The sequence below is a fragment of the Melospiza melodia genome, chromosome 4, assembly GCF_035770615.1.
Source record: "Melospiza melodia melodia isolate bMelMel2 chromosome 4, bMelMel2.pri, whole genome shotgun sequence".
Classification (NCBI taxonomy): Eukaryota; Metazoa; Chordata; class Aves; order Passeriformes; family Passerellidae; genus Melospiza; species Melospiza melodia.
The window spans coordinates 62,888,847-62,910,769 of record NC_086197.1 but is presented as its reverse complement, the minus strand read 5'-3'; the positions used below and the strand labels follow the sequence as shown (position 1 = coordinate 62,910,769).

Sequence of the window (21,923 nt, the reverse complement as noted above, 5' to 3'; positions counted from 1 at the left end):
GAGAGACCTCAAAAAGTTAGAGAGGTGGGCAGTGACTGACCATATGGGGTTCAACAAGGGCAAGTGCAGGATTCTGCATCTGGGATGGGGCAGCCCTGGATGCGTGGACAGACTGGGGAATGGGATGCTGGAAAGCAGAGCTGTGGGAAGGGACCTGGGGGTTACAGTTGATCACGAGTCAGCAGTGCCCTGGCAGCCAGGAGGGCCAACCCTGCCCTGAGGGGGGCATCATGCACAGCATCACCAGCCAGGCAAGGGAGGGGACTGTCCCACTCTGCTCTGCACTGGGGCAGCCTCACCTTGAGTGCTGGGGACAGTTTTGGGTGCCACAAAAAGATATTTTATGGCTTCTTTTTTCTTTTTTTTTTCCCTTCCAGAATCTGGTAACCATTTTTTTGTGAATATGATGGATAAGATATATGTTCAGTGATGGAGAAGCTGGATGCCCTACAGTGAGTGCTCAAAACATTAGCTTTTAAAACTGAATTCTAGGATTTCCTGGAATAAATGTATTAATTATTTCTTCAAAGCCAGGTCAAATTCAACAGTAAGAATGGTGCATGCCTCTCATTCTTAGCACTTACCAGTATTCACAGCCAAGGAAAGCTTTCTCTGAGGGCATTTTTGAGTGTGATCTCCCAAAAGTGATAACAACCAGATGAGAGATCTTGCTGCTAAGCCATTGTGACAAAGAGGAGATCCACTACAAGTGTTATTTTGAAAAGGAAAGCAGTTTTTTTCAGCTTGTAATTAAAAAATACCATTTAGATTGCTTAGGCTTATGTTGAGAACATTTAATCTGTACTAGCCATTCACATTGTCTGTGGTTTTGATTACAAGAGTATTTGAGATCTTGGGATTGAGTCTATTTTCTAATTTAGAAAATTGCTTCAGACATATTGCATTTCTGAATAAAAGTAAAGGTTCCTGCTTAACCTAATAATGTTTGTTTTGGCCCTAATAGTTGAGGGATCAAGGAAAGTTAATGAATTACATATTAATGATCAAGTGGATACAGAGGAGAGCTACAAAAATGATTGGAGGTCTGGAGCACTTCTGCTACGAGTAAAGGCTCAGAGTTGGGGTTGTTTAGCTGCAGAACAGAAGGCTCTGTGGAGACCTTTTAGCACCTAAAGAGACCTTACAACAGAGCTGGAAAAGGACTTTTTACCAGGGCATGTAGTGGCAGGACAAGAGGGAATGGCTTGAAGCTGAAAGTAGGTTTAAAATAGATATTGGGAAGAAATTCTTTATTGTGGTAACAACAAGGCACTGGAACAGGTTGTCCAGAGGATTTGTGAATGCCTCATCCCTGGAGGTGTTCAATACTGGTCTGGATTTGGCTCTGTGCCACCTGATCCAGTGGAAGAAATCTCTGTCCATGGCAGGGGGGTTGGAACTAGATGATCCTGAAGGTCCTTTTAAACCCAAACCATTCTGTGATTCTGTAGAAGAATGACAGCTTATTTAAAATAAAATGGGGATTGACTAATCACTAATTACCCGCAAATTATTATTGAAATGTGGAATATCGATATTAAAATGTAAGTCCTTCATAAGTATTTATAATAATTTAAAATTAGTATGTATTTCCCTTTTTTTAAAGAGAGCTTTAATTTTCCTTTTCAAGTTGAACACGTATGACACTTTTAATTTATTTTATTGAAGATATGTATGTAAAAAACCAGAGATTTAGGTATATATTAGGGAACAAAGAAGCAAAGACTTTCTTTGAGAAAAAGATCTTTTTCTGAATTAGATAGAAGCATATATCAGAACATTTATTTGACAATATACCTTACCTCTGTATTGTGTAATTTGCCAAAGCTAGACTCCAGATTTATGAACCAGGAAAATCAATTGCATTGATGTTTTGTGTAGATTTTAAAAATAATTTATCCTTCTGAAATAGCCATGTTAGGTTTGTATGTACTCATCCAGTAGCTAGTTCAGTCTTTGTCAGTGCAAGCATTCTTGAAATTTAATTCTTGCCTTCCAGGTTTAACTAAACCTCCTAAATGCAATCAGATGATAAGCACAGTTTTCATGAGATTGACAATAGAATGTTCATCTCTGTCACACTTGCAACTCATGTATTTCTTAGTGTGTCTACTGAGACAATCTAGGGAATTTCTTAGAGGAAAAAAACCCCAGAGATTCTCTTAATCTAAATCTATGCATATAGCGTAAATCATATGCTATACAGCTTCCCTGTGTGATGCACTGGAAGCCCAGAGCTAACACTGAAGTCATGTGGACTGGAGAAACCTTTCTGCTTATTGTCTAAAGCCAGGCAAAATATATTTATAGGAAATAACCAGAGGCAGTGGGAAGATGTCTACAATACTAATACAATCAGAATTAGAAAACTTAAAAAAAACCCAAACACCCAGAACCCTCCTAATTAAGAAACATATTAATTTCTAATTGCATTAGGATTCTTAATTTTGTGTCTCTTCTGTTGACTACAGATCATCCAGGACAGACTGGAGATTACATTCACACCCAACTGATTAACACAGCATGTTTTGCATTTGTATCACGCATGGGCAGGTAGATATGGAAGGTATGACAACCCTTGGAAACCATGCTGTAGTATTCAGCTATCTGCAAATTTCTCAGAGGGACTTCTCCATATCGTGAAGGAACAAAAAGTGTTGAAGCTGAGATCTGTTGAGATGCCTCTCTAAGAGACAAGTGCTGCTCTTGAGGTACCTGGGTTTGATACTGACATTGGTAGTCAAGCAGAAGGCTTGCTTGGTGTGAGGCAATTTGAGCAAGTAAGGAGAATAAATTGGTCCCTTAGGTAATATAGAATCCAAGTAAGTGCTCATTTCAGTGAAAGGAGCCAGGAAAAAGAACAAAGGATATTTGTTGAGACAGAAAAACAGATGCAATTATCTATTTTTTACATAATTGTCATGTCAGATTTATAATTTTATACATTCCCTTTTGACAAGAAGTTGCAATGACTAGCCACATTATTTTCTTACAGTGCTCAGAAGTAAACTGCCAGTTTCAGGACAGATCTTGTCACAACTGCCTGGAAAAGAAACACATTACCAACTACAGTACAAACGCATACTACCATAGGATTTAAAATTTTTATGTGCATAAGGTGCAATCCAATTTCTTTTCACAACATAATGATCATAGATTCAAACCTTTTGGCAGTTATAAGACAGATTTTTTTTGTTCTGTATAGTCCACAAGATCTCTCTTACAGAGAAATAATAATTAAAAAAGGGTTTAAAGATCTCAAGAGAGGTTTGAGAACCTTTTGTTTTCTATAAAATTCGAAATTTTCAACAAATAAATGTTTGTATATTGCCTGACCAAACTGGTAAAAAATAAATTGCTTTACTTGTTTTGTGATTTTCCCCAGATATTCTGTGTCTCTAGTGAAGAGCTGAAGTGTTTGTTTTTCTGGGGAGTGGCACCAGTTGTGACCCAGTTGATTGTATGCACTCTGTACCTTCTGGGGTGGCCTCGCTCTATTGGTTTGGTGTTTGAGAAGTCCAGACGCTAATGCTCCTAATGATCAGCCATTCTTTTTGACTTTTAGTAACAAGTATTCTCATGCAGTTAATATCAAACAGAACTTTGTGCTCTACATCTGTTATTTCAAAATTCCCATTTTTGAACTCCCCTAGTCTCAAGTAAGTTGTACATTGTCTTCCTTTTTTACTGCCTACAATCTTTTCACCTACTTCCAGGGCCCCGTGATGTAAAATGTCATTTTGCCGATCTTCAGTTCCAGTGACAACTTTAATTTTACTGATTTTAATGGGCTTTTCAAATACAATCCCATAGAAGTCTCCAGTAGAAGGAGCCTTGCCCCAGAAGTACTCATCAATGCTGCTGTAAGCCTTGCTTGCCTCATAGTTTTCAAATACATTCATATTGGTGTGCAAGTTTGCAGGTGGGTTGTCAGGGATATCAAAGGACTCCTCTTCAAAATCATCATCCTTTAACTTATTTTCAGCTCCTTTGTAAGATGAGTAGTATCCCATGTGCTGGAAGAGAGATGGCTTAAAACGTATCACTTCCTTTTGAGCTAACAGCCCACGAAAGTGGATGAGCAACCAATCGCAAGGCATTTCTTGGTAAAACATCAATAGAAAATGGGCCAGGCGTGGTAGGTCATGGGAATGGTAAAGCTTTCCAATGTACCCCAGCTTGGAGAATTCCAACGTCACCCAGTAGGATCCTTCTCGTGAGGTAATAACTTTCTTAACAGCAGTCAAAAAATTCTTTGAGCAGCGAACATCATCTTCCAGCATCACATAATAGTCAGAAAGATTAGCACAAAAGTTGAGAAGGAAAGCATAATCTACATTTTGTTTTGATCGGAACTTCACACGGTCCTCGGGGTCATTGTAATTTCTCTTAAGGCCATCCAGTACAGGATAGTAATCCTCAGGGACGTGAATAACTATTAATCTGCCCGCAATTATGTGATGTGCAAATTTCTGTGAAATATCCTGGACCATCCCTTCACACCAGGCTGAGTCAAAATCTGCCAGCTGTACTACCACTGCAATTTCTTTGAGTTCCTCATAGCTTGACTGCTCAAATATGGACTTGATGGTCTCAAGCAAGTAGTTTCCTTTTCTCCGTTTTACAGAGGATAGTCCAATTGTAAGATACCCTGTACAAAAGACAGTTCAAACAAAAACTGAGAATCTGATATTGGAAGCAATTTTATCACAAAGATATTCTCCAGAGCTGTGTTTATATTAAATAAACCTTGTGAATGGTGAAGACTGAGAAATTTGGTATGTGAGTTTATTGAGCTGCATGCGACAAAGGACCTTTATTGCCTTTTCATTAGGAGGTGTGATATTGTGAGCAAATGGACATATGGAGACTTTTGTGTTAAACATTCACTTGTTTACTGCCAGGAGTAGCACCCTGAGGACAAATGCCAAAGCAGTGTGTATGTTTATGCCTTGTAGAGAAAACCACATATACAATGATAAGGCTGTAAATCTGCCAAAAGAAAGGGGATTTTGAGGGGATTATTCACACCATATTTGATAAGCAAGGAATTACCAAATGCAGCACTTCTATCATTTTAAGCCCTCTAAAAGTCTAGTTACATCTCTGCATAACTTTACAGTTTTATCAATTTTGCATGGATAGTGATTTCTTAGTGTGTTCATTTTTAGGTGAATTTGTCTAGTTTTTCCTTGCTAGTAGTTTTTCTTCTAACCCTCTTTCAGGACTCATCAAGCACTCATCAGGTTTCAAAAGGAAACACTCTTCAATTTAGATATTATTTTAAAGTTGAAGAGAACTTCTCTCCTTGCTTGTACAAATATTTTTTAATGCTGTTACATTCTTTCTAGACAGAGATATGTCTTATAAACATGAAATTTCATTTCTGCTCTTTTGTAGTCACTGTCATTGTATTCCTACCAGCATTCCAAATTAGGATTTTTTTCAGATGTTTGCTAATATATCTCTATTTTCGTAGCGTCTGATGTAAAAAAATGTTAAGACTGTGTAATTGACAATGTGTACCCAAGTTGAACCTACCCCAACTTTCTTAAAATGTAGTCATTTGTAAAAGACTGCTCTGATAGTGAATCAGGGTTTCCCTTGAGGCTTAAGTCTGCTCAAAATGAAGTGGTACAGTGAAGCACAACCCCCAGAAGTAATTTACACTGCATACAGAGCCATTAGATTTTTCAAATTTAATTTGAACAGACTTTATAGCTTTCTGCAACTCACGTATTATTTTATTTTACCTTCTGGGCTTGGACTTCAGGGTTTTGTTTATGTATGTGAAATGGTTGATTTGGAACCCAAAGGACACCTAGGTATGGCCATATTTCACTTTTAGAGGAAAGTCTTGAACCATGTGTGAAGAATAACTAAATAGTCCATCTGCAGATGGCTGTGAGAAGAATCCTCCTTTACTGTCCCGATAAGAGCACAATTCTCCTTTTTAGCACAGCTACAGGAGCAAGGAGGTCCATTTGCAGCTACTGGGCTGGCAGGATAGTGGACCTGAGGGATGCATCTGTGTTATGCCAAGTGTACTTAAGATTGGATTTACCAGTTATACAGAGATTGACAGTGTGCTCTCAGAGGGTGGTTGCAGAACACCACCAGCATGTGCCTTGCTGCTGCTTCCTAAATCATCTTCCTCTTGCCTGGGAGGAGATCCATGGAATTCTGCTCCCCCAGACCTGCTGCCTGCAGGACATCTACAAGTCAGGCAGAAGGTAATCAGGCTGCTAGGTCTGGACTAGAGGCCACGCAAGAATGGCCACTAACTCTCTTGGGATTGTCACTGCTTAACTCAGCCCCTCTTGCATGGAAATACCACAGGGACTATATGGATTCTACACCTTTTTAGATTGCCTCATTTTGCAATATTCAAATTGCAGTTACTTACTTTTCCTTGGCAAAGGTGTGCCAGCTAGGTAGCGATAGGAAATGTTTATAGATCCTGAGAAATTAGACAAATCTTTAAAACTGTGAACATAACGCTCTGGGTTGAGCTGGTGCGTGGCTGTCTCTCTGATTAATTGCTTGTCCCCTTCCTATTAGCAGGAAAACAAAAATAACAAAAAAAGGGAGAGAGAGAGAGAAACACATTTGTGAATGTCAGTTAGAGAGGAAACATGGACAGGCAAGTTTCCAAGAATAGCATTTTTCAGTTTCAGCTTTCAGGAAAGCATGTAGATGTCACCTCATTTAAAACAAAAACAAACAAGCAAACAAAACCCCCCCAAACCAACAGGCATTACTGAATACCATACATTTTGACTACAGAAAATCTACCATAAACCTTCAGATTACAGTAAAAGAAAAAGAAAAAAAACACTTTGCATAAAACTCTGGAAAGGTAGCAAATATTAAATTATTGGCCAAAAAAATGCTGTGGTATTCAAAAGAGGGATAAGAAAATATTACTCAGCAACAGATAGGAGAACTTTCACAGATGTAAAAACACAGAAGATTTAAAAAAAAATGTTTCTAGTGATTAAAAAATATACCAAAACTGCTGCAAAGGAAAGAAATCTAGATCCTGGCATCTGGCTCATTTTGACATTTTTCTGAGAAATTTTGACTCAGGTTTGCGATAAGAAGAAATGCATGTGATCGTGCAGACAGTAAAAGTTTCTCTGAATTCAGAGAACATTTTTGATGGCATAGTCAAAATGTACATTTATGACCACACCTCCTCTTCATTCCTCCTTCTTCAGTCCTCTTCCAAGAGGCTTCCCTAGTGATAGTAAAGGCACAGAAGGTAAAGAGAGGCTTCATCAGTAGTGCCCTACCCATAATGTCACTTGGGCCTCAGGGAAAGTCTGCTCCTCAGTCCTTAAGAAAAGAGAAAATATCTAACAGCTCATGAAGACTGTATTTAAAAGTAGGAATGCTTATTTAATTTATGTGGTTTGATTTTAGTCTGATGGCAGGCACATGAATGAATGAGTTTGTTTCTTCTGATGTATGCAATATGTTAATGCACTAAAACTTTGGGATCTGTCATTAAATGGGAGCATTGTGCAGTAATAGTACTGCTGCTAACTGAAACAACCACAGGAACTGTAAACAGTGCTCATATTTAATGGCATAAATATTAAAAAATGTGTCAAAGCTAAATTTTATAGCACAAATAAATCTTTCTGTCAACTGATCTTACATTCATTTATAGTTCATTGTTTTTCTTGCATAGTAGTAAAAAAATGCACTTCTGAGCTAGGTAAAGAACTGGCATCCAGGGGCATCTACCTGCACTGTTAAGCTCTCTTGATCTTCAGTGTCTCTTAAGTAATTTTTCTCAAGTGCTTATGTACCACTTTGCATTTGCACATAAATTATGAGAGGAAGTTTGATCATCAAGTTCAAGATTAAAATGTAACTTAATGATCTTGAAAGAAAATACACCAAAACTTGAGGAGATTTTCCACTAAAAATGTCAGGTGGAAAAGAAAAAAGGCTGGTCCAAAAACTTTCTTTTCTCAAAACCTTTCTTTAATATCTGAGAAGCAAACAAAACATTGTGTCATGGGTTCCAGAATGGAGCACCAAAATTCCTTGTTTCATAAGGTCTTGGAATGGAAACTTATTCTGCTGGCTGAGGTTTTGCTACATAAAATTTTTAGAAATAGACAATGTCAGAAGAAAATGTTTTGATTTTAAAAAGCAAAACATCTAAACTGACCACAAAAATTTTCCTTTTTTGCCCCCTCTTTAATAAATGGCTTTTGTGGCTAACATTTCTTTTTAATAGCTGCTCTTTCATTCTTTTATTGAATGATGGGCCAAACAGAAATCTGGATTTTTTCAAAAGATTAAAATCTGTTTCTTCTATCTCTGACTATGTAGAGGTCAGTGAAGCTGAGGAGCTTGATTAACTCTTCTTTGTTTTCTTCTCTAGCTTTTTCTGGAATGGTTTTGGCTTTCTTCTGTTAACTAAACTCCAACTTGCATTCCAGCGTTTGCTGGGAGATTCCTGCAGGTGCCATAGGATGAATGGCAGTTCTCCACCCTTTATGAGGATGCCCTGCTCTGCTAAGGATGCTGTGTCAATTACAACAGTGTAATTCTTTGCATATTGCCCAAAACAGTGATTAGTATTCATAGAAGAACACAGAACACATGCTTCACTCACAATACACTTACAACTCTGAGTAGGTAGAAGACTCCCTTGTGAATTTTGTGCTATCTGGTATATTTTAGCTCATTATGTCTTCAAAATGCTTGATCAAATGCAGTTCATACATTGCAGATGAAACACCTTAAACTGCTTTTCTAATGCACATGTATCAGCACTGCATAACTGCATGCCCTCCACCCAATGCACTTCAGTCATTTTGCCACATGGGCCCTTACTTTCCATTTCTGCAGCAAACGCCCTGCAGAAAACAGTGAAGGGATTCTCTGGATACGTGAGACCCTTTGAGGAAAACCAGAAAGTTTCTCTCCTCCCTTCTTAAGGTTTACCAAAATAAATGTCATTTTAATACTCTAACTCTTTGAAAAAGACGCTTGTGTCACATCTGGTGCCGGAGACACGAGCACCACAAGCCCTTGCACAGCCTGGTGCCCGAGACTGGCAGGGGGAACTCTGGGTCAGATGTCTTTCCTCTAACAGCAGGAGATTGGCTGCAATTTAGGGCTCTGAGGACTTTCAGATTTTCATCCCCTGAGGGAAACTGGTTAGCCTGCTGTGCTCAAAAGCTTTTCCCAAGTCTATTTCTCTTCACCACAAACAGTGAAATTGCTCATCTTTTACCTCAGCAGAGAAAACACACCAGACAGGGTGTGTTTGGAGCTGTCAGACAGGGTCAGGAAGTTTGAGAATAAAACTAAATAAATAAGTTGAAAAGTCAGCATCCTAACACACTTGAAAAACACTTGATGGACCATAAAGGTATCAAGAGACCTGGAAGAACTCTCAGGAGACTTGGCAAGAGACTTGGCTGAGAGCTGCACGAATGCAAACATGCCAGAACTGTGATAAGAGAAGCAATGAAAGAGAGTGAATTTATAAAAGGTGACGGGGAGGGGGAAAAAGAAATTAAGAAAAAGACATGGAGCCATCTGGGGAGTTGGCAAATAGGCAGGAAGATTTCAAAAACAAGCCAAGAGGAACACCATTAGCAGTGATAATAAAAACACTTTCAGAAACATCTGGGGGACTTTGAAGCAATTAGTGAACAGAGAAGAAACATTAGGGAAAATGCCACTAGGAAGAAAAAGTGATAAGTCAGGTCAAATTTAATCATAACCAAGAAAAGTTAAATAAATAAAAAAGTGAAAAACCTTTGTGGTAAACGAAGAAATATGTCTGTAATTGAGTAACCTGCTACAAGAACGGGCCATCTTTTAAATGGCCTAGAAAAGTACTAGCATAATATTAATATTGTAAATATTTACAGTACTGTTATAACTAATTTTATAATTATAATATTTTAAATTAAAATAATGATGACTGTATATATGGTTCTGATAAATAACATAAAGATTTTACTGCTTGTGTATTACACTTTTAGACATATTATTATGTTTCTTTTCAGATGTAAATGAGATCAGAATTCACCCTTCAAAATATTGGAAAATCCATAGTGTCCCCATTCAATTAAAGATAAAGACAGCACTATCTAGTCATTTCACAATATAACAAATTCTGTTTAGCCATTTAACTACTTACAAGATTCAGTTTTCAACCACTATGATTTTTTACTGGGCCCAGTCCAATCTCCAAAGAACTGGAAATTCAATCCATTAATTGAGTCTCCAGGGCTCACTTGGCATTCAGCACTGAAACACCCCTAGGTTACACATGAACCGTAGAGTTGTGCTATGTTGCCAGTAGCTTATTTGTTGAAATTCCTACATAAATATTTCCACATTTTTTTCCAAAATCATAAACTTACTTTAGGTTTCATTTGTCTATTTTTTAATGCTGTAGTACTGAACCCATCAGACTAAAATCTGAGTTACAAAAGGTAGGAAACACACAAAATAAACTCACTAAAATGAAATTATTTATGCAAGGAGCCTAAAGTAGATAAAATGGGTGTAAATTTTCTTTTATAATTCTATTTCTAAAATAGCATTTAATGCAGTATTCAGAGGTGAGATTTGCAGTGTGTACAAAACATGTTGAAAAACAGCTCACATAAATAGTTCAGATGTAGTTTATCCTCAACAATTTACCATTTTACTCGGGGTGTTTTACTGTTTTGTTGTTTCAGGATCACTTCTTTGCAACTTACCAAAACATAACTATCCTCAATGTACAAGTTCATGAAGAGCAAGCAAACAACAAGGATTCCTAAGAACGACACTGCTGATCGTTTCCGCAAGCATCTCATTTTATCAAAATGTTTCAAGTTGTGTCTCGTGAAGAACTGCATACGGTAGTGTCACCTATGAATAAAACCACAGTATTACAAGAATGGTCCACCTGATATGCATGACAACAACTAAACTTACCTTCAGATGTATCAAATCCCTTCAAAAATACATAGACTGCACTTTCAACTTCATTCAATCATTGTCATCTTAAGGTTTAATATACAATCTTAACCATAAACTAAGCTTCCTTTTTTTTTTTTTTTTTTTTTTTTAGTGTCAGTAAAGAAAAAACACATACCCACTGTCATACCCATTTTAAAGTGGGCTTATGATGGATTTATGATGGATGTCACTGTGGCAGGAGTGCATCAACAGTTAAGTTTGCTATGCTTAAGTGTCAGATCCCAGCTTGGTGGCTGGAGATGATGCTGTGCATTGTTCCCCCATGTACCTGTGTCTCCTCCCAAGGACAGGCCAGGTCAACGAGCAAGGAGGAAATTATTGCCTGACTCAGTGTTGTTACCAATAGAAGAAATCTGTATGCTAAATACAAGTAAGGCACAAATAAGATACCTTCCCTGAAGAGAAAAAGCACTCGCAAGACTGTATAATATCAATTAGAGTTTTCCTGTCAAAGTACAGAAGCTCAAGGTGGTTAAGTGGAAGTATTATTTCCATCTTCAGAAGAAAGGTGGGTGTCCAGCCCAACCAGACACACCTAAGCAGAGCATTGGGAAATCCTTACCAACCTGATTAGATAAATCAAATAAGGGTGGCACAGAGATCATGAAGCCCCTGTATATTTCTGGTCAAGAACAAGAAGATGGACTGTCTGGTCATATTCTAATGTTGCATATTCATTTTAGTAATTTTACTCTGGAGAACAAGATGAACTCTGTTCTTGTCCACCAACTTGTAACACTAACCTGTGTAGGACTGTAAGTGTTTGAATTAGATTTGGCCTTAAATTAAAGATCTCACCGCCCAAAGTCTGAGGGATTATGAACAAAACAGCTGACTATAGACTTATTACTTATGCATTAAGTTCTTACTCATATTCTAATTATTTTCCACAGCAATTCATCATTTTTCAATTGAATTTAATGTATAGAAGTTATATACAAACAAAGACTTTAAAGCTAGTCTATGTGAAGTAGTAAAAAGTATGATACATGCAATGGTTAAACCCTGCACTTAAATATCTTCATTTTTAAAAATATTGACCATCTACAATGATACAAATTAGGACATATTAGGAGTTCCATAAATGATTTGTCATATCATACAGAAAATTTTCTGTCCTAATAATAAAAAATCTACCAAGCACAAAATCCAATGTATATTTCTTTTGCCAAACTGAATAACCACATTTAACAGTATAAAATTTGAGTCCATTATACTCCAGAGAAGCAGGAGGTAAATATATCAAATATTTGTAATGCAATTAGTAATTGCAAGGAATCTATAGATTTGAAATGAATTGCAGTAAATGGAGGCTGGCTGTACACAGAATGCTTTTATATTCACTATGCTGAGAGTAAAACCAATTTACAGGTTGCATGAAGAAAAAGAAGGAATCAGTAACAATATACATTTTTGTCTGTCTTTATTTAGGGCGGGCTGAATTAAAATACCTTGATTATTCTGAAACCCCAGTGTAGATATTTTTTAAAGTTACATAAAGATTTTGTTTTTCTTAATATCTAAGGACATTGAAAATAAACCTCAGGAAGGAGGTGCTAAGGACATGAATCTCTAAACACCAAGCCTCCCTGTACCCCTACAACTCCCTGTGACAACACAGTTATTGCTAGTTGTCTGTGGATCCAGCAGGCTGTTGTGGAAATGAAAGGTTGCCCCTGTTTCAGAAAATACTGTGTTACACATACGATTTGGGTTTCACTTTTATTTCATTCTTTTTTTGTTGTTCCCTTCTCCCCTGCCTCCTCCCTTCTTCTCACATTACAATGACTGATTTTCAAACCACTTCACTCTTTTAACAACCAGTCAGAGGATCACTGGATGGTTTAAATACTGACACTTTTCATATTAGCGGCATTAACTATTCTGACTATTGAAAATGCAGTTAGTCTGGGTTAGAGTCCTTGCAGTTGCTGTCAACATATTGCATTTCCCTTGGGTTAAAAAAAACCAAACCTAACCAAAACAAAAAAACCAACAAAACTTGGAAAATAAATAAATAAATAAATAAATAAATAAATAAATGTGTTTTTTTCAGTCACAGGATGAATATATGTAACATATTTGCTGTCTGGACCGCAGTGTTACAGAGGTCCCCCATCTTTGCCCGGAGCCACCTGTCAGAAGTCCCCGAGGGTGAGGAAGGGGCTCAGAACCATATTTTCTGGTCATACTGTATGAGATCATTCCTACGTTGGGTTAGGAATAGAGGGAATTACATAGGTGAGGCTGGAGGGACTGTCATGACCAGGACTGATGTACAGAGAGAGGAGGACACAGTACCGTCAGCGCTCAAAGACCCCCGTTGCTAGCGCTGGCGGCACACGACGCCTTTGCATCTCTGTTCGCACGTGGAAACATCTGGAAGCACAACATCGTGCCAGGGGGGTCTTTGTTCATCCGACCCGATCTCTTGGCAGGTCCGTGCCAGGTAAAGGCAGGGAGGGCGGGTCCCGTCACGGAGGAGGCGGTGGCACCGCTGGTGACAACAGCAGGGGGCAGCGCAGGCTCGCCCGTGCCAGCCCGGCCGCTGTCGCCGCTGTGCCCAGCCCGAGCTGGGCTGGAGGCGCTGCTTGGCATCCTTACACCGTAAGCCCTCGGCTAAGAACGCGCCCCGGACCATCCATATGTCCTTACATCTTCCTCTGGCATCTCTGTATCCAGTCTGTGCATTGCATTTTTTCTTTTTTTTTTTTTTTTTCAGGTTATGTCATTCACCTTTTCAAAAACAGTCTCAGAGTTTCCTGCACTGGGACCTCTGATTTTCTTTAAGACCATTTGAGCAGAACATTCACCATTACTAAAAATCTTTGATATTGAAAAAAAGGTTCCAATTCATAATTCAATTCTGAAGGGGCAGCTTTGCTTGAAGATTTTATGCCTTCATTATTCATGCATAATTAAGTAGCTATCAGAATGGTATAAATGCAATTTGCTTCATAAAGCTGGCATGAAGCAGTTAAACAAAATAATTAATAAACATGCATAAATTATAAATCTTTTCCTTTCTAGATGAGATGTGTGCCTTTTCTCAGTCTCTAGAGAGGGAACTTGTAAGATCACAGATCTCTATGCACATGTATGAGCTGCTATCAGACACATATGTGCAGTTATACGTGGTAATGTAAAATTATAATTCCTTTGACTTTTTAAAACAACACACAGTGAAGAGGTGGTGAGCCAAAAAATGCAATTACATACTTTTACAGCGAGTAGATGCTGTTCTTTATAGGATCTACAAAGGTGTGAAATCTGTGTAAAATGTCAAGAATTGTTTTTCACATGACACTGCAAGGTTTTCTCTTGCAGAATTTGTGACACTCAGAAGAATTTTAACATTTTTAAAAAAAAAAGTAATCCCAAAGGACTATCCAGAAAGACTGTTTTTAATAAGGCAAGTCCCTGAAACCAAAAATTGAAATGAAAATATTTAAATTTATGTCTATTTAAATTTTAAAACAAATTTTAGTTTGGATTTCAATATGGCTATTCCCAAGAGAAAAAAAATTACATAAAGCAAGGGGTTTTTTCCTTTTTTTTCCTTTTTTCAGAGAAAAAGACTTTTTGCCATTCATAAAATAATTTCTCTAATTCACGTACACTCACTCTGGTAAACAATTTTATATTTGATCCATTCTAATTCTTCATCACTTTCTGATAATACTAAGGATTTGTGCTTTGTCCTGCTCTTAGAGATTATCACTTACTTTCCTTATATATTTCCTCCATAAATAGATACACAAAAAGGCTCTGTGGTGTTACTTTACCCTTAAGGTTACCTGCACAAGTTAAGGACTTAGCCTTACCCTTAACCAGTACAGTTAATTTGTTTGTATCTACAGCTGTACAGGCATGGAGCAACAAGGTCATCTTCCTATTATATTCTGGTCTGCTTCAGTGCTGTGCCCCAGCAGCTCAAAAAAAGTTGCTTATTTAGGGAGGCACTGGTGGCTGTGAGAAATGTCAACTGAATTATTTTAATATTTTAATATTTTAAAATGAGACATGTAGATTTACCTGCCACTGTAGAGTCCATATTCCAGGAGGTGGAGCTGATCCACTGCCACATTTATTATATGAGATAATACAAAAATATCTTTCGATTATTAAAACCCTTGTGAATCTGATTGTAATCCCTGATTTGACAGAGACACTCAGAAGCAGGCACTTTATTCCTCAGCTTTGTGATATACCATTCTATACTTACTGAACTTCTTTACTTGCAGTTCTCAATGTGTTTTTCATTTTTTTCTTTTTGGAAGGCTGCACACAATACCTCAAGAATTACATTCAGTTATCTTTATAAAGTCACAAAGGAAACACTTCTAAAAAACAAAGAAAGGGAAAAGCCCCAAAACAAATCAGATTTTTTACATGGTTATTATTAAATTTTGCACGTACCATGACTTTCTTATGCAAGAATAACAAAAATGAACCCTAAATTGTGATGTAGAATTGACTTACAGAGGGTAGTGTACTAGAGCATTGTAATGGATGGGTTATTCCATAGGGCTCAGATAGACTCCCAGGCAGATTCACTGCCTTACTGAAAGCCTGAATGTACACATAAAATGTTTAAGGCTGACAGGCAGGATGTTCACTGCCACTGGCAGCAGGGGAATAAAAACTAGTTTGAAGGAAAGGAAAGTTTAACTCAGAATGAGGCTAACAAATCCAGAGGAGTTCAGGTTTTAAACTAATCATAAGTAGATTGTGTGGCTACGCATGCTTAAATAAATGGTTTAAAGATGATTATATCGTCTGAATTCTGGGTTCTAGATACAGGAGGTTAAAAAGTGGAGATATATTAGTAGGCAGATTACTCAAAAGTGGCACTGAAGAAAGGATGGGCTAAAGAAGTAGGTTTTAGAAGAGAATTTGAAAGACATAATTATCCTTAATCCACAGAAAGTGAAACAGTATTTCAAACACTAATGTAGCATATAGATATATACAGAGGATCAGAGTTTGGGAGGAAACAGATGATTCAGCTGAGGCAAGTTACTGAACAATGAAGAAAAGCAAAGAGCTTAAATTCAAAGCAGGTGTTGGTGGATGAAGTGTCTTTCCAGTCTGACAGCTTCAGAGTGATATAAAATGGAGTCAAAAACTCTGGCTGTAACATTCTGAGCAAAATGTAATGCATTTCTTCTGGCATGGAATAGTCAAGTCTAATCAAGGGGAAGAGATGACTGAGAAGTATGAAGTTGCATTGACTTATGTGGTAAAGCACTATCTAATCCATCATTGGATGGATGGCTGTATACCACTGGATTTATTTTATCAAGTAGTTGTAGTGTAAAATATGAGTTTTAGAAAAACTATATAGACAGTGAGTTAATGGCATGTGGAAAAAGCCTGGAAGATAAGAAAAACATAACAAAGAAACCTGAAATAACCCTGAATTTCTGCTCCACAGAGACAAAGCAGAGATTCAACTAAAACAGCATTGGTATGAAGAGAGAAGGAACAGGTAACTGTGACATCCAGGGAGAGTGAGAGTGGAAGCTTTTAGAGATACAGGAGTGGGGTATAAGTCTGCATCAGAAATACAGGGAGAAATGCTGTGCATTGAAAATAGCACTGGGCATAATTCAGAGGAGAGAATTTTTAGAAAGGTGAGGATAGACAGCCAATAGATTTTATCCATTGACTCATCAATTAATGAAAGGAGTACATGGATGCACGTATTGATAGATTCAACAGAAGATAAAACTTTAATGAATAGCTCTCACACAGTACATTTGTACAGTATGAGAGTACTGGGATTATGAGAAGCTACAGGCTAGCAGATAAGCTAAATTCCTTGAGTCTATTAGGGACCAGCAAGAATAAACTAGAGAGATACTATCTTCACATCCTCCTCCTGGTGTGATACTTCAGCTCTAGGTCCTTCACCAAAGCACAGACTCTGAGCTGAAGTGTCAGCAACACTTCCTCCATGCGTTAACTTATACCTCCATGTCCCACAGCCTTCAAAGTTTAGAGCTGAGAGCTTGTAAAGTTCCATGGACAACTCCGTTTTAATAGAATTGCACTGAGACAGAGACAAACATCTTTTGGGGATAAAAAAAAGAACAGAAATGTTTGACCAAAGCTGACTAATCTTGATGGAAAGAGTTTCACCTGATGAAAAGAGATTCTGATGAAATCAGTTCATGGTTTTCTCATCAGCACACTCTAGCCTCACATAATAGAGACGTGAGTGCTTTTTCAGAGAACTGCAAAATCACAGAACAGCTGAGGCTGAAAGGATTTTAGAAGTCATGTGTTCCACTCTCCTTGTCTGTGTAGTGCCACCTGGAACCAGATGCCCTCAGCAGTGTCCAGACAGCTTCTGAATATAGGCAAGGAGTGAGATCCACCCATTCTCTGGGCAGCATGTGCCAGCGCTCATGATGTTCAGAGGGAACTTCCTGTGTTTCAATTTGTGCCCATTATCTCTGTCCTGTCACTGCTGGCTCTGTTTTCTGTTATCTATTCAGGTATTCACATACAGTGTAAGGTTCCCTCTGAGCCTCATCTTCTCCAGACTTAGCTGTCCCAGCTGTCTCAGTCTTTTCCTACAGCAAAGATGGTCCAGTCCCTTAACATCCTTGGGGCCCTTCCTTGGACCCTGTTTGGCATGTCCATGTCTCTCCTTTAGTGAGGAGCCTGGAACTGGGTACAACACTCTAGGAGTGGCCTCACCAGAGCCAAGTGCAGCACAACCCTTGACCTGCTGGCAGTGCCTTGTCTGAGTAGCCCAGGATACCTTTTACCTTTGTGTGAATCAGCACAGGCAGGTTGCAGGAACAAACATAAAACTCTTAACAAAATGCACAGAGTACATTTACTTTTGTTATTCCACATCTGGGGATCCTCAAAACCGGACCCAGGCAAACAAACAGAGCTGCAGGCACTGTAGAGCTTGGTCCATGCTAGAGGGTCACTGATACTGCTGGTTTTGCCTGTGTATCAGGGGTTTGCACAGGTGTAGTTTACCCTGTGCTTGATCTTTCTTGCAGCAGAGAATAAATCTCCAGAATGTTTGATAGGGTGTCTCTAAGCCTATCACAGGCCTATACTATCTAAACACAGATGTTCTGCTTGTCAAACACGCAAGGCTAAGCAGCAATAATTATGATATATGTGTTTTTTGACACCCCAGCTGTAAGTCACTTGAGTGTGTGTTTACAATACTCCTTGCCAATTTTCTGTTATTTCCCCACAGTCTTTGCTGCAAGGGCATATTACTGGCTCTTCTTCAAATTCATGTCAGCTGTGGCTGCCAGGTCCTCTTCTGCTAAGCTGCTTTCCAGCTGGGTGGTGCCCAGCATATATTGGTGTAAGGGGCTGTTATTGGTGCAGGAGTTTGAACTTTTCCTTGCTGACACTTGAGGTTTCTGACAGCCCAATTCTCCAGCATGTCAAGGTCCCTTTCAATTGTAGCACAACTCTGTGGCATATCAGCCACTCCTCCCAGTTTTGTGTCACCTACAATCATTTAGTTATTTGTAAACATGACGAGGAGCAAAACCCCTCAATTAAAAAAACCCAAAGAGCCTCCATGCATTTGCAAATATTTGTGACTAATTTAAACCTATCATTTAATGTAACCTTAACCCTAAAGGAGGACCTAGGCACTGAATTGTGACAATAATTCTCTATCCTTTTCTTGCTTTACAGTGTTTATGGCTTGTTAAAAGGCAGCACCAGAGATGAACAGCCCTGAGAGATTTTATCTGATTAGGAATGAGTGTCATTTTTTGTGATAAGTACTCACTTCTGAGGAGATACCCTTGGTGTTGGATATAATGGACCTATGTCAAATATTGAAAGACGTTTTTACCTGGCATCCTTACATACTGCTTCACATTGGGATATAAGTTTGGGGGACACTGCCAAGATCAAAAATTAATTTAAGTAAATTTTTTTTATATGGTAATTTCTAAATATTTTTATTACATTTTAAAATTAATTGCATGATTGGGTCCTTTAACATCTACTTAGACTAGATTTGACTTTTTCAGAAGAGGAAAAAAGTCCATTTAGAAAGTTGGCTAACTTTTAAGGGGCAACTGTCCAGCTCATGAGATTCTACCATATAATTGGATATTTGCACAAAAGCCATGTATCTGTGAAGGTCATGGTGCCCCTGGGAAGTAATGTAAAATAGATTAGAAAATTAAATGCCAGAAATTTTTTTTCACTGGCCATACAACTAATTTGTTTCTAAGACAAAAGTTTCATTAGGACTTTCCAATTAGCACCAACTTCCTGGTCAATAAAATAACTCATTTTATGTAAAAGGCTTAGAAAACTATGGATAGGTGTGTGGCCAACAATTCTTCGGTAAATTTTGATGAATAACCATATATAAGATGAAACGAATTCTTTACAAAATGCTATAATTGTCTTTTCTTTTAATGTTTTGTGTCTTCATCTATTGTCACATCCAAAACATATTTTTTTATAGTTTATTTTCTACAGAAGCAATCTAGTGTGTGGACAAAATACATCCAAAATTTTTCATCTTCTGCTTTGATTCTGCAGTCAGAGTAACTAGCAGAAACTCAACTTAGATCTCTGAAACTGTTCATGAGTTCAAAAACCAGTAGTCTTGATTGCATTAGTTTGATTTTTAATAAGAAAGAACTAAAATTATTTTTGCTGTTGAGTGGATTGTGTTATTTATGGAATAGTCTGGCCTTGATCAATTACATTATTTCATGTTGACTCTGTAAAGAAGGAAGATTGTGGCATTTTCAGGGTCCCCCGTGGCAGGAAAGAAATGATGAATCTGACTCCATGTTTTTAGAAGGCTAATTTATTATTTTATGATATCATATTATATTAAAGAATGCTATACTAAAACTATACTAAAGAATAAAGAAAAGATACTTACGGAAGGTTTAACAAGATACTAATGAAAAACTTGTGACTCGCCAGAGTCCCAGCACAGATGGACTGCGATTGGTCATTAAGTAAAAACAATTCACATGAAACCTATCAAACAACCACCTGTTGGATAAACAATCTCCAAACCACATTCCAAAGCAGCAAAACACAGGAGAAGCAAATGAGATAATATTGTTTTTCCTTTTTTTCTGAGGTTTCTCTGCTTCCAAGGAGAAGAAATCCTGGCAAAAGGATTTTTCCAGAAAATATGACAGTGACAGAAGATGGTTTTAGCGGTACCTAAAATCTGCGATGTTATTTTGTAGTCTAAGGCAATTTGATCATGGAAGCAAAGCAGAATCTGTAGTGGGAGGGGGAAATATCTCTGTTACCATTATCAGCACTGCTTTTGCCTTCTGAGTTAATATTAGTTTAGAGACCTTGTGAATAAATCCTTCAAAGAAAAGAGGCAGACCAGGTGCACTAGCAGCTTCCAATTGCAATGATGATGAATTCAACTTTAATCATCAGATTTCCCACAGACTTCATAAAAGTGGCTCTAGGCAGAGTGAAAAGAGCCCTTGGATGAATAGCTTCATGCCAAGCTAACAGGCATTTCAGACCCGTGGAGCTGAGTAGCATGGGATCCCTGCAAGCACACCGACTTATCTAAAGCTGCTTTCAGTGAGCGCGGCCATGCTACCCTTTATCTCTGTGACCTGTCAAGTAAAACTAGCTCCGTTTGAGAAGGGAACATCTCTCCAAATCCTGTGCCTGTGGAAATCTTGGCTATTCAGTGAGAAGCTGAAGCCTGATTTCATTGAACTGATGAACCATTATTCAAAGGAGTGGTGGAGAAGGAGAGGGTGTTACTACCTCTGTCTTGCAGCAGATTAGTTTCCCATTTTTCTAGAAGATGTTTAATTCATTTTACTTCTAGCTTCAATTTATGCTTTAGTAGCATTGTGTTTGGTGGTATCTGTTAGGTTGTGCCAGGGATAATTTTGTAACCTAATTAAAAAACTTTCTCTCTTTCCTGTCTTGAAAACAAAACAAAGCAAAACAGAAGAAAAAAAATCAACAAAATAGCTGGATGATATAGTCAACCTGTCAGGTGAGCCAAATAGGTTTTTTATCCTTACTACATGCCAAACCTGATAATCAATAAAGGCCTAAATTACTTTTCCTGCTATTCTATATTTCAGTTATGATAAATAAACTCAAGCCATGGCAATAAAATACTGTTAGTTACTGAGGTTTCTATTACAAAAAAATATTTTTGAATTCCTTATTTTACCAAATAATTTGTTAAATAATCAAAGCCTAGTAGTGGAGGTTGAAAAAATATTTAACAAAAATATTTGATGCTTTTTTCTTGAGTCTTTTAAGGCAAACTTCCAATCCACTTTTCCTCTGAAGAAGCTATTAAATATTTTCCCACACTAGTGACTGAAGACCCTTTCATGTGTCTTAAACCATATCAATATATAAAAATAAGATTAATAAATAAACTAGTTATTTCAATTAAATTCAATACATGGACAGGAAGGGATTTCTCACTATATGGTCAAAAATAACATCAATAAATCTAAATGTGCACTTTCAACATCTGTTTTATTTCATTTTTACAATGCCAGCAGCTACAGTGTCATTTGGAAAGAAAAGAGAATTTTAGTTTGAAGGAAAAAAAGTATTATAAAAGAGTTTCTCACTAAAAGAAATTACATTTCTTTGCAAGTGAAGTTCAAACAAGGCCAACTGATAAGTTAAATTTTATTTGGACCTGTGCACTAGGAGCAAAGTGTAGCACTTTTACTGAGAAGAAAAGCAACCAGAATATCCACAGTATCTTAAATAAAGCAAAATAAAAAAGAACAGAAAAAAAATCTCCATGGCCAGTTAAAAATAATTTCCTTTTTATTCTATATTTTACCTCACTTCTTAGATTTGCCCTTGTAGGTACACTAGCTCTCTTGTTTTTGAATAGCTCCTGAAATGCAGAAATTAGTTTAGTG

The 21,923-nt window shown here is 37.6% G+C and overlaps 1 protein-coding gene across 1 annotated transcript in view; it reads right to left on the bottom strand.

Annotated features, from left to right (window-relative positions):
- Positions 1-231: 231 nt before the first annotated feature.
- The window catches only part of MGAT4C (MGAT4 family member C), a 326,605-nt gene continuing 304,913 nt past the window's right edge, over positions 232-21,923 (bottom strand). Inside the window, 4 exon segments of the mRNA XM_063154937.1 lie at positions 232-4,651; positions 6,407-6,554; positions 10,746-10,872; positions 10,874-10,899. Coding sequence (XP_063011007.1) covers positions 3,495-4,651; positions 6,407-6,554; positions 10,746-10,872; positions 10,874-10,899 — 1,458 coding nt within the window. The 3' untranslated portion in view covers positions 232-3,494.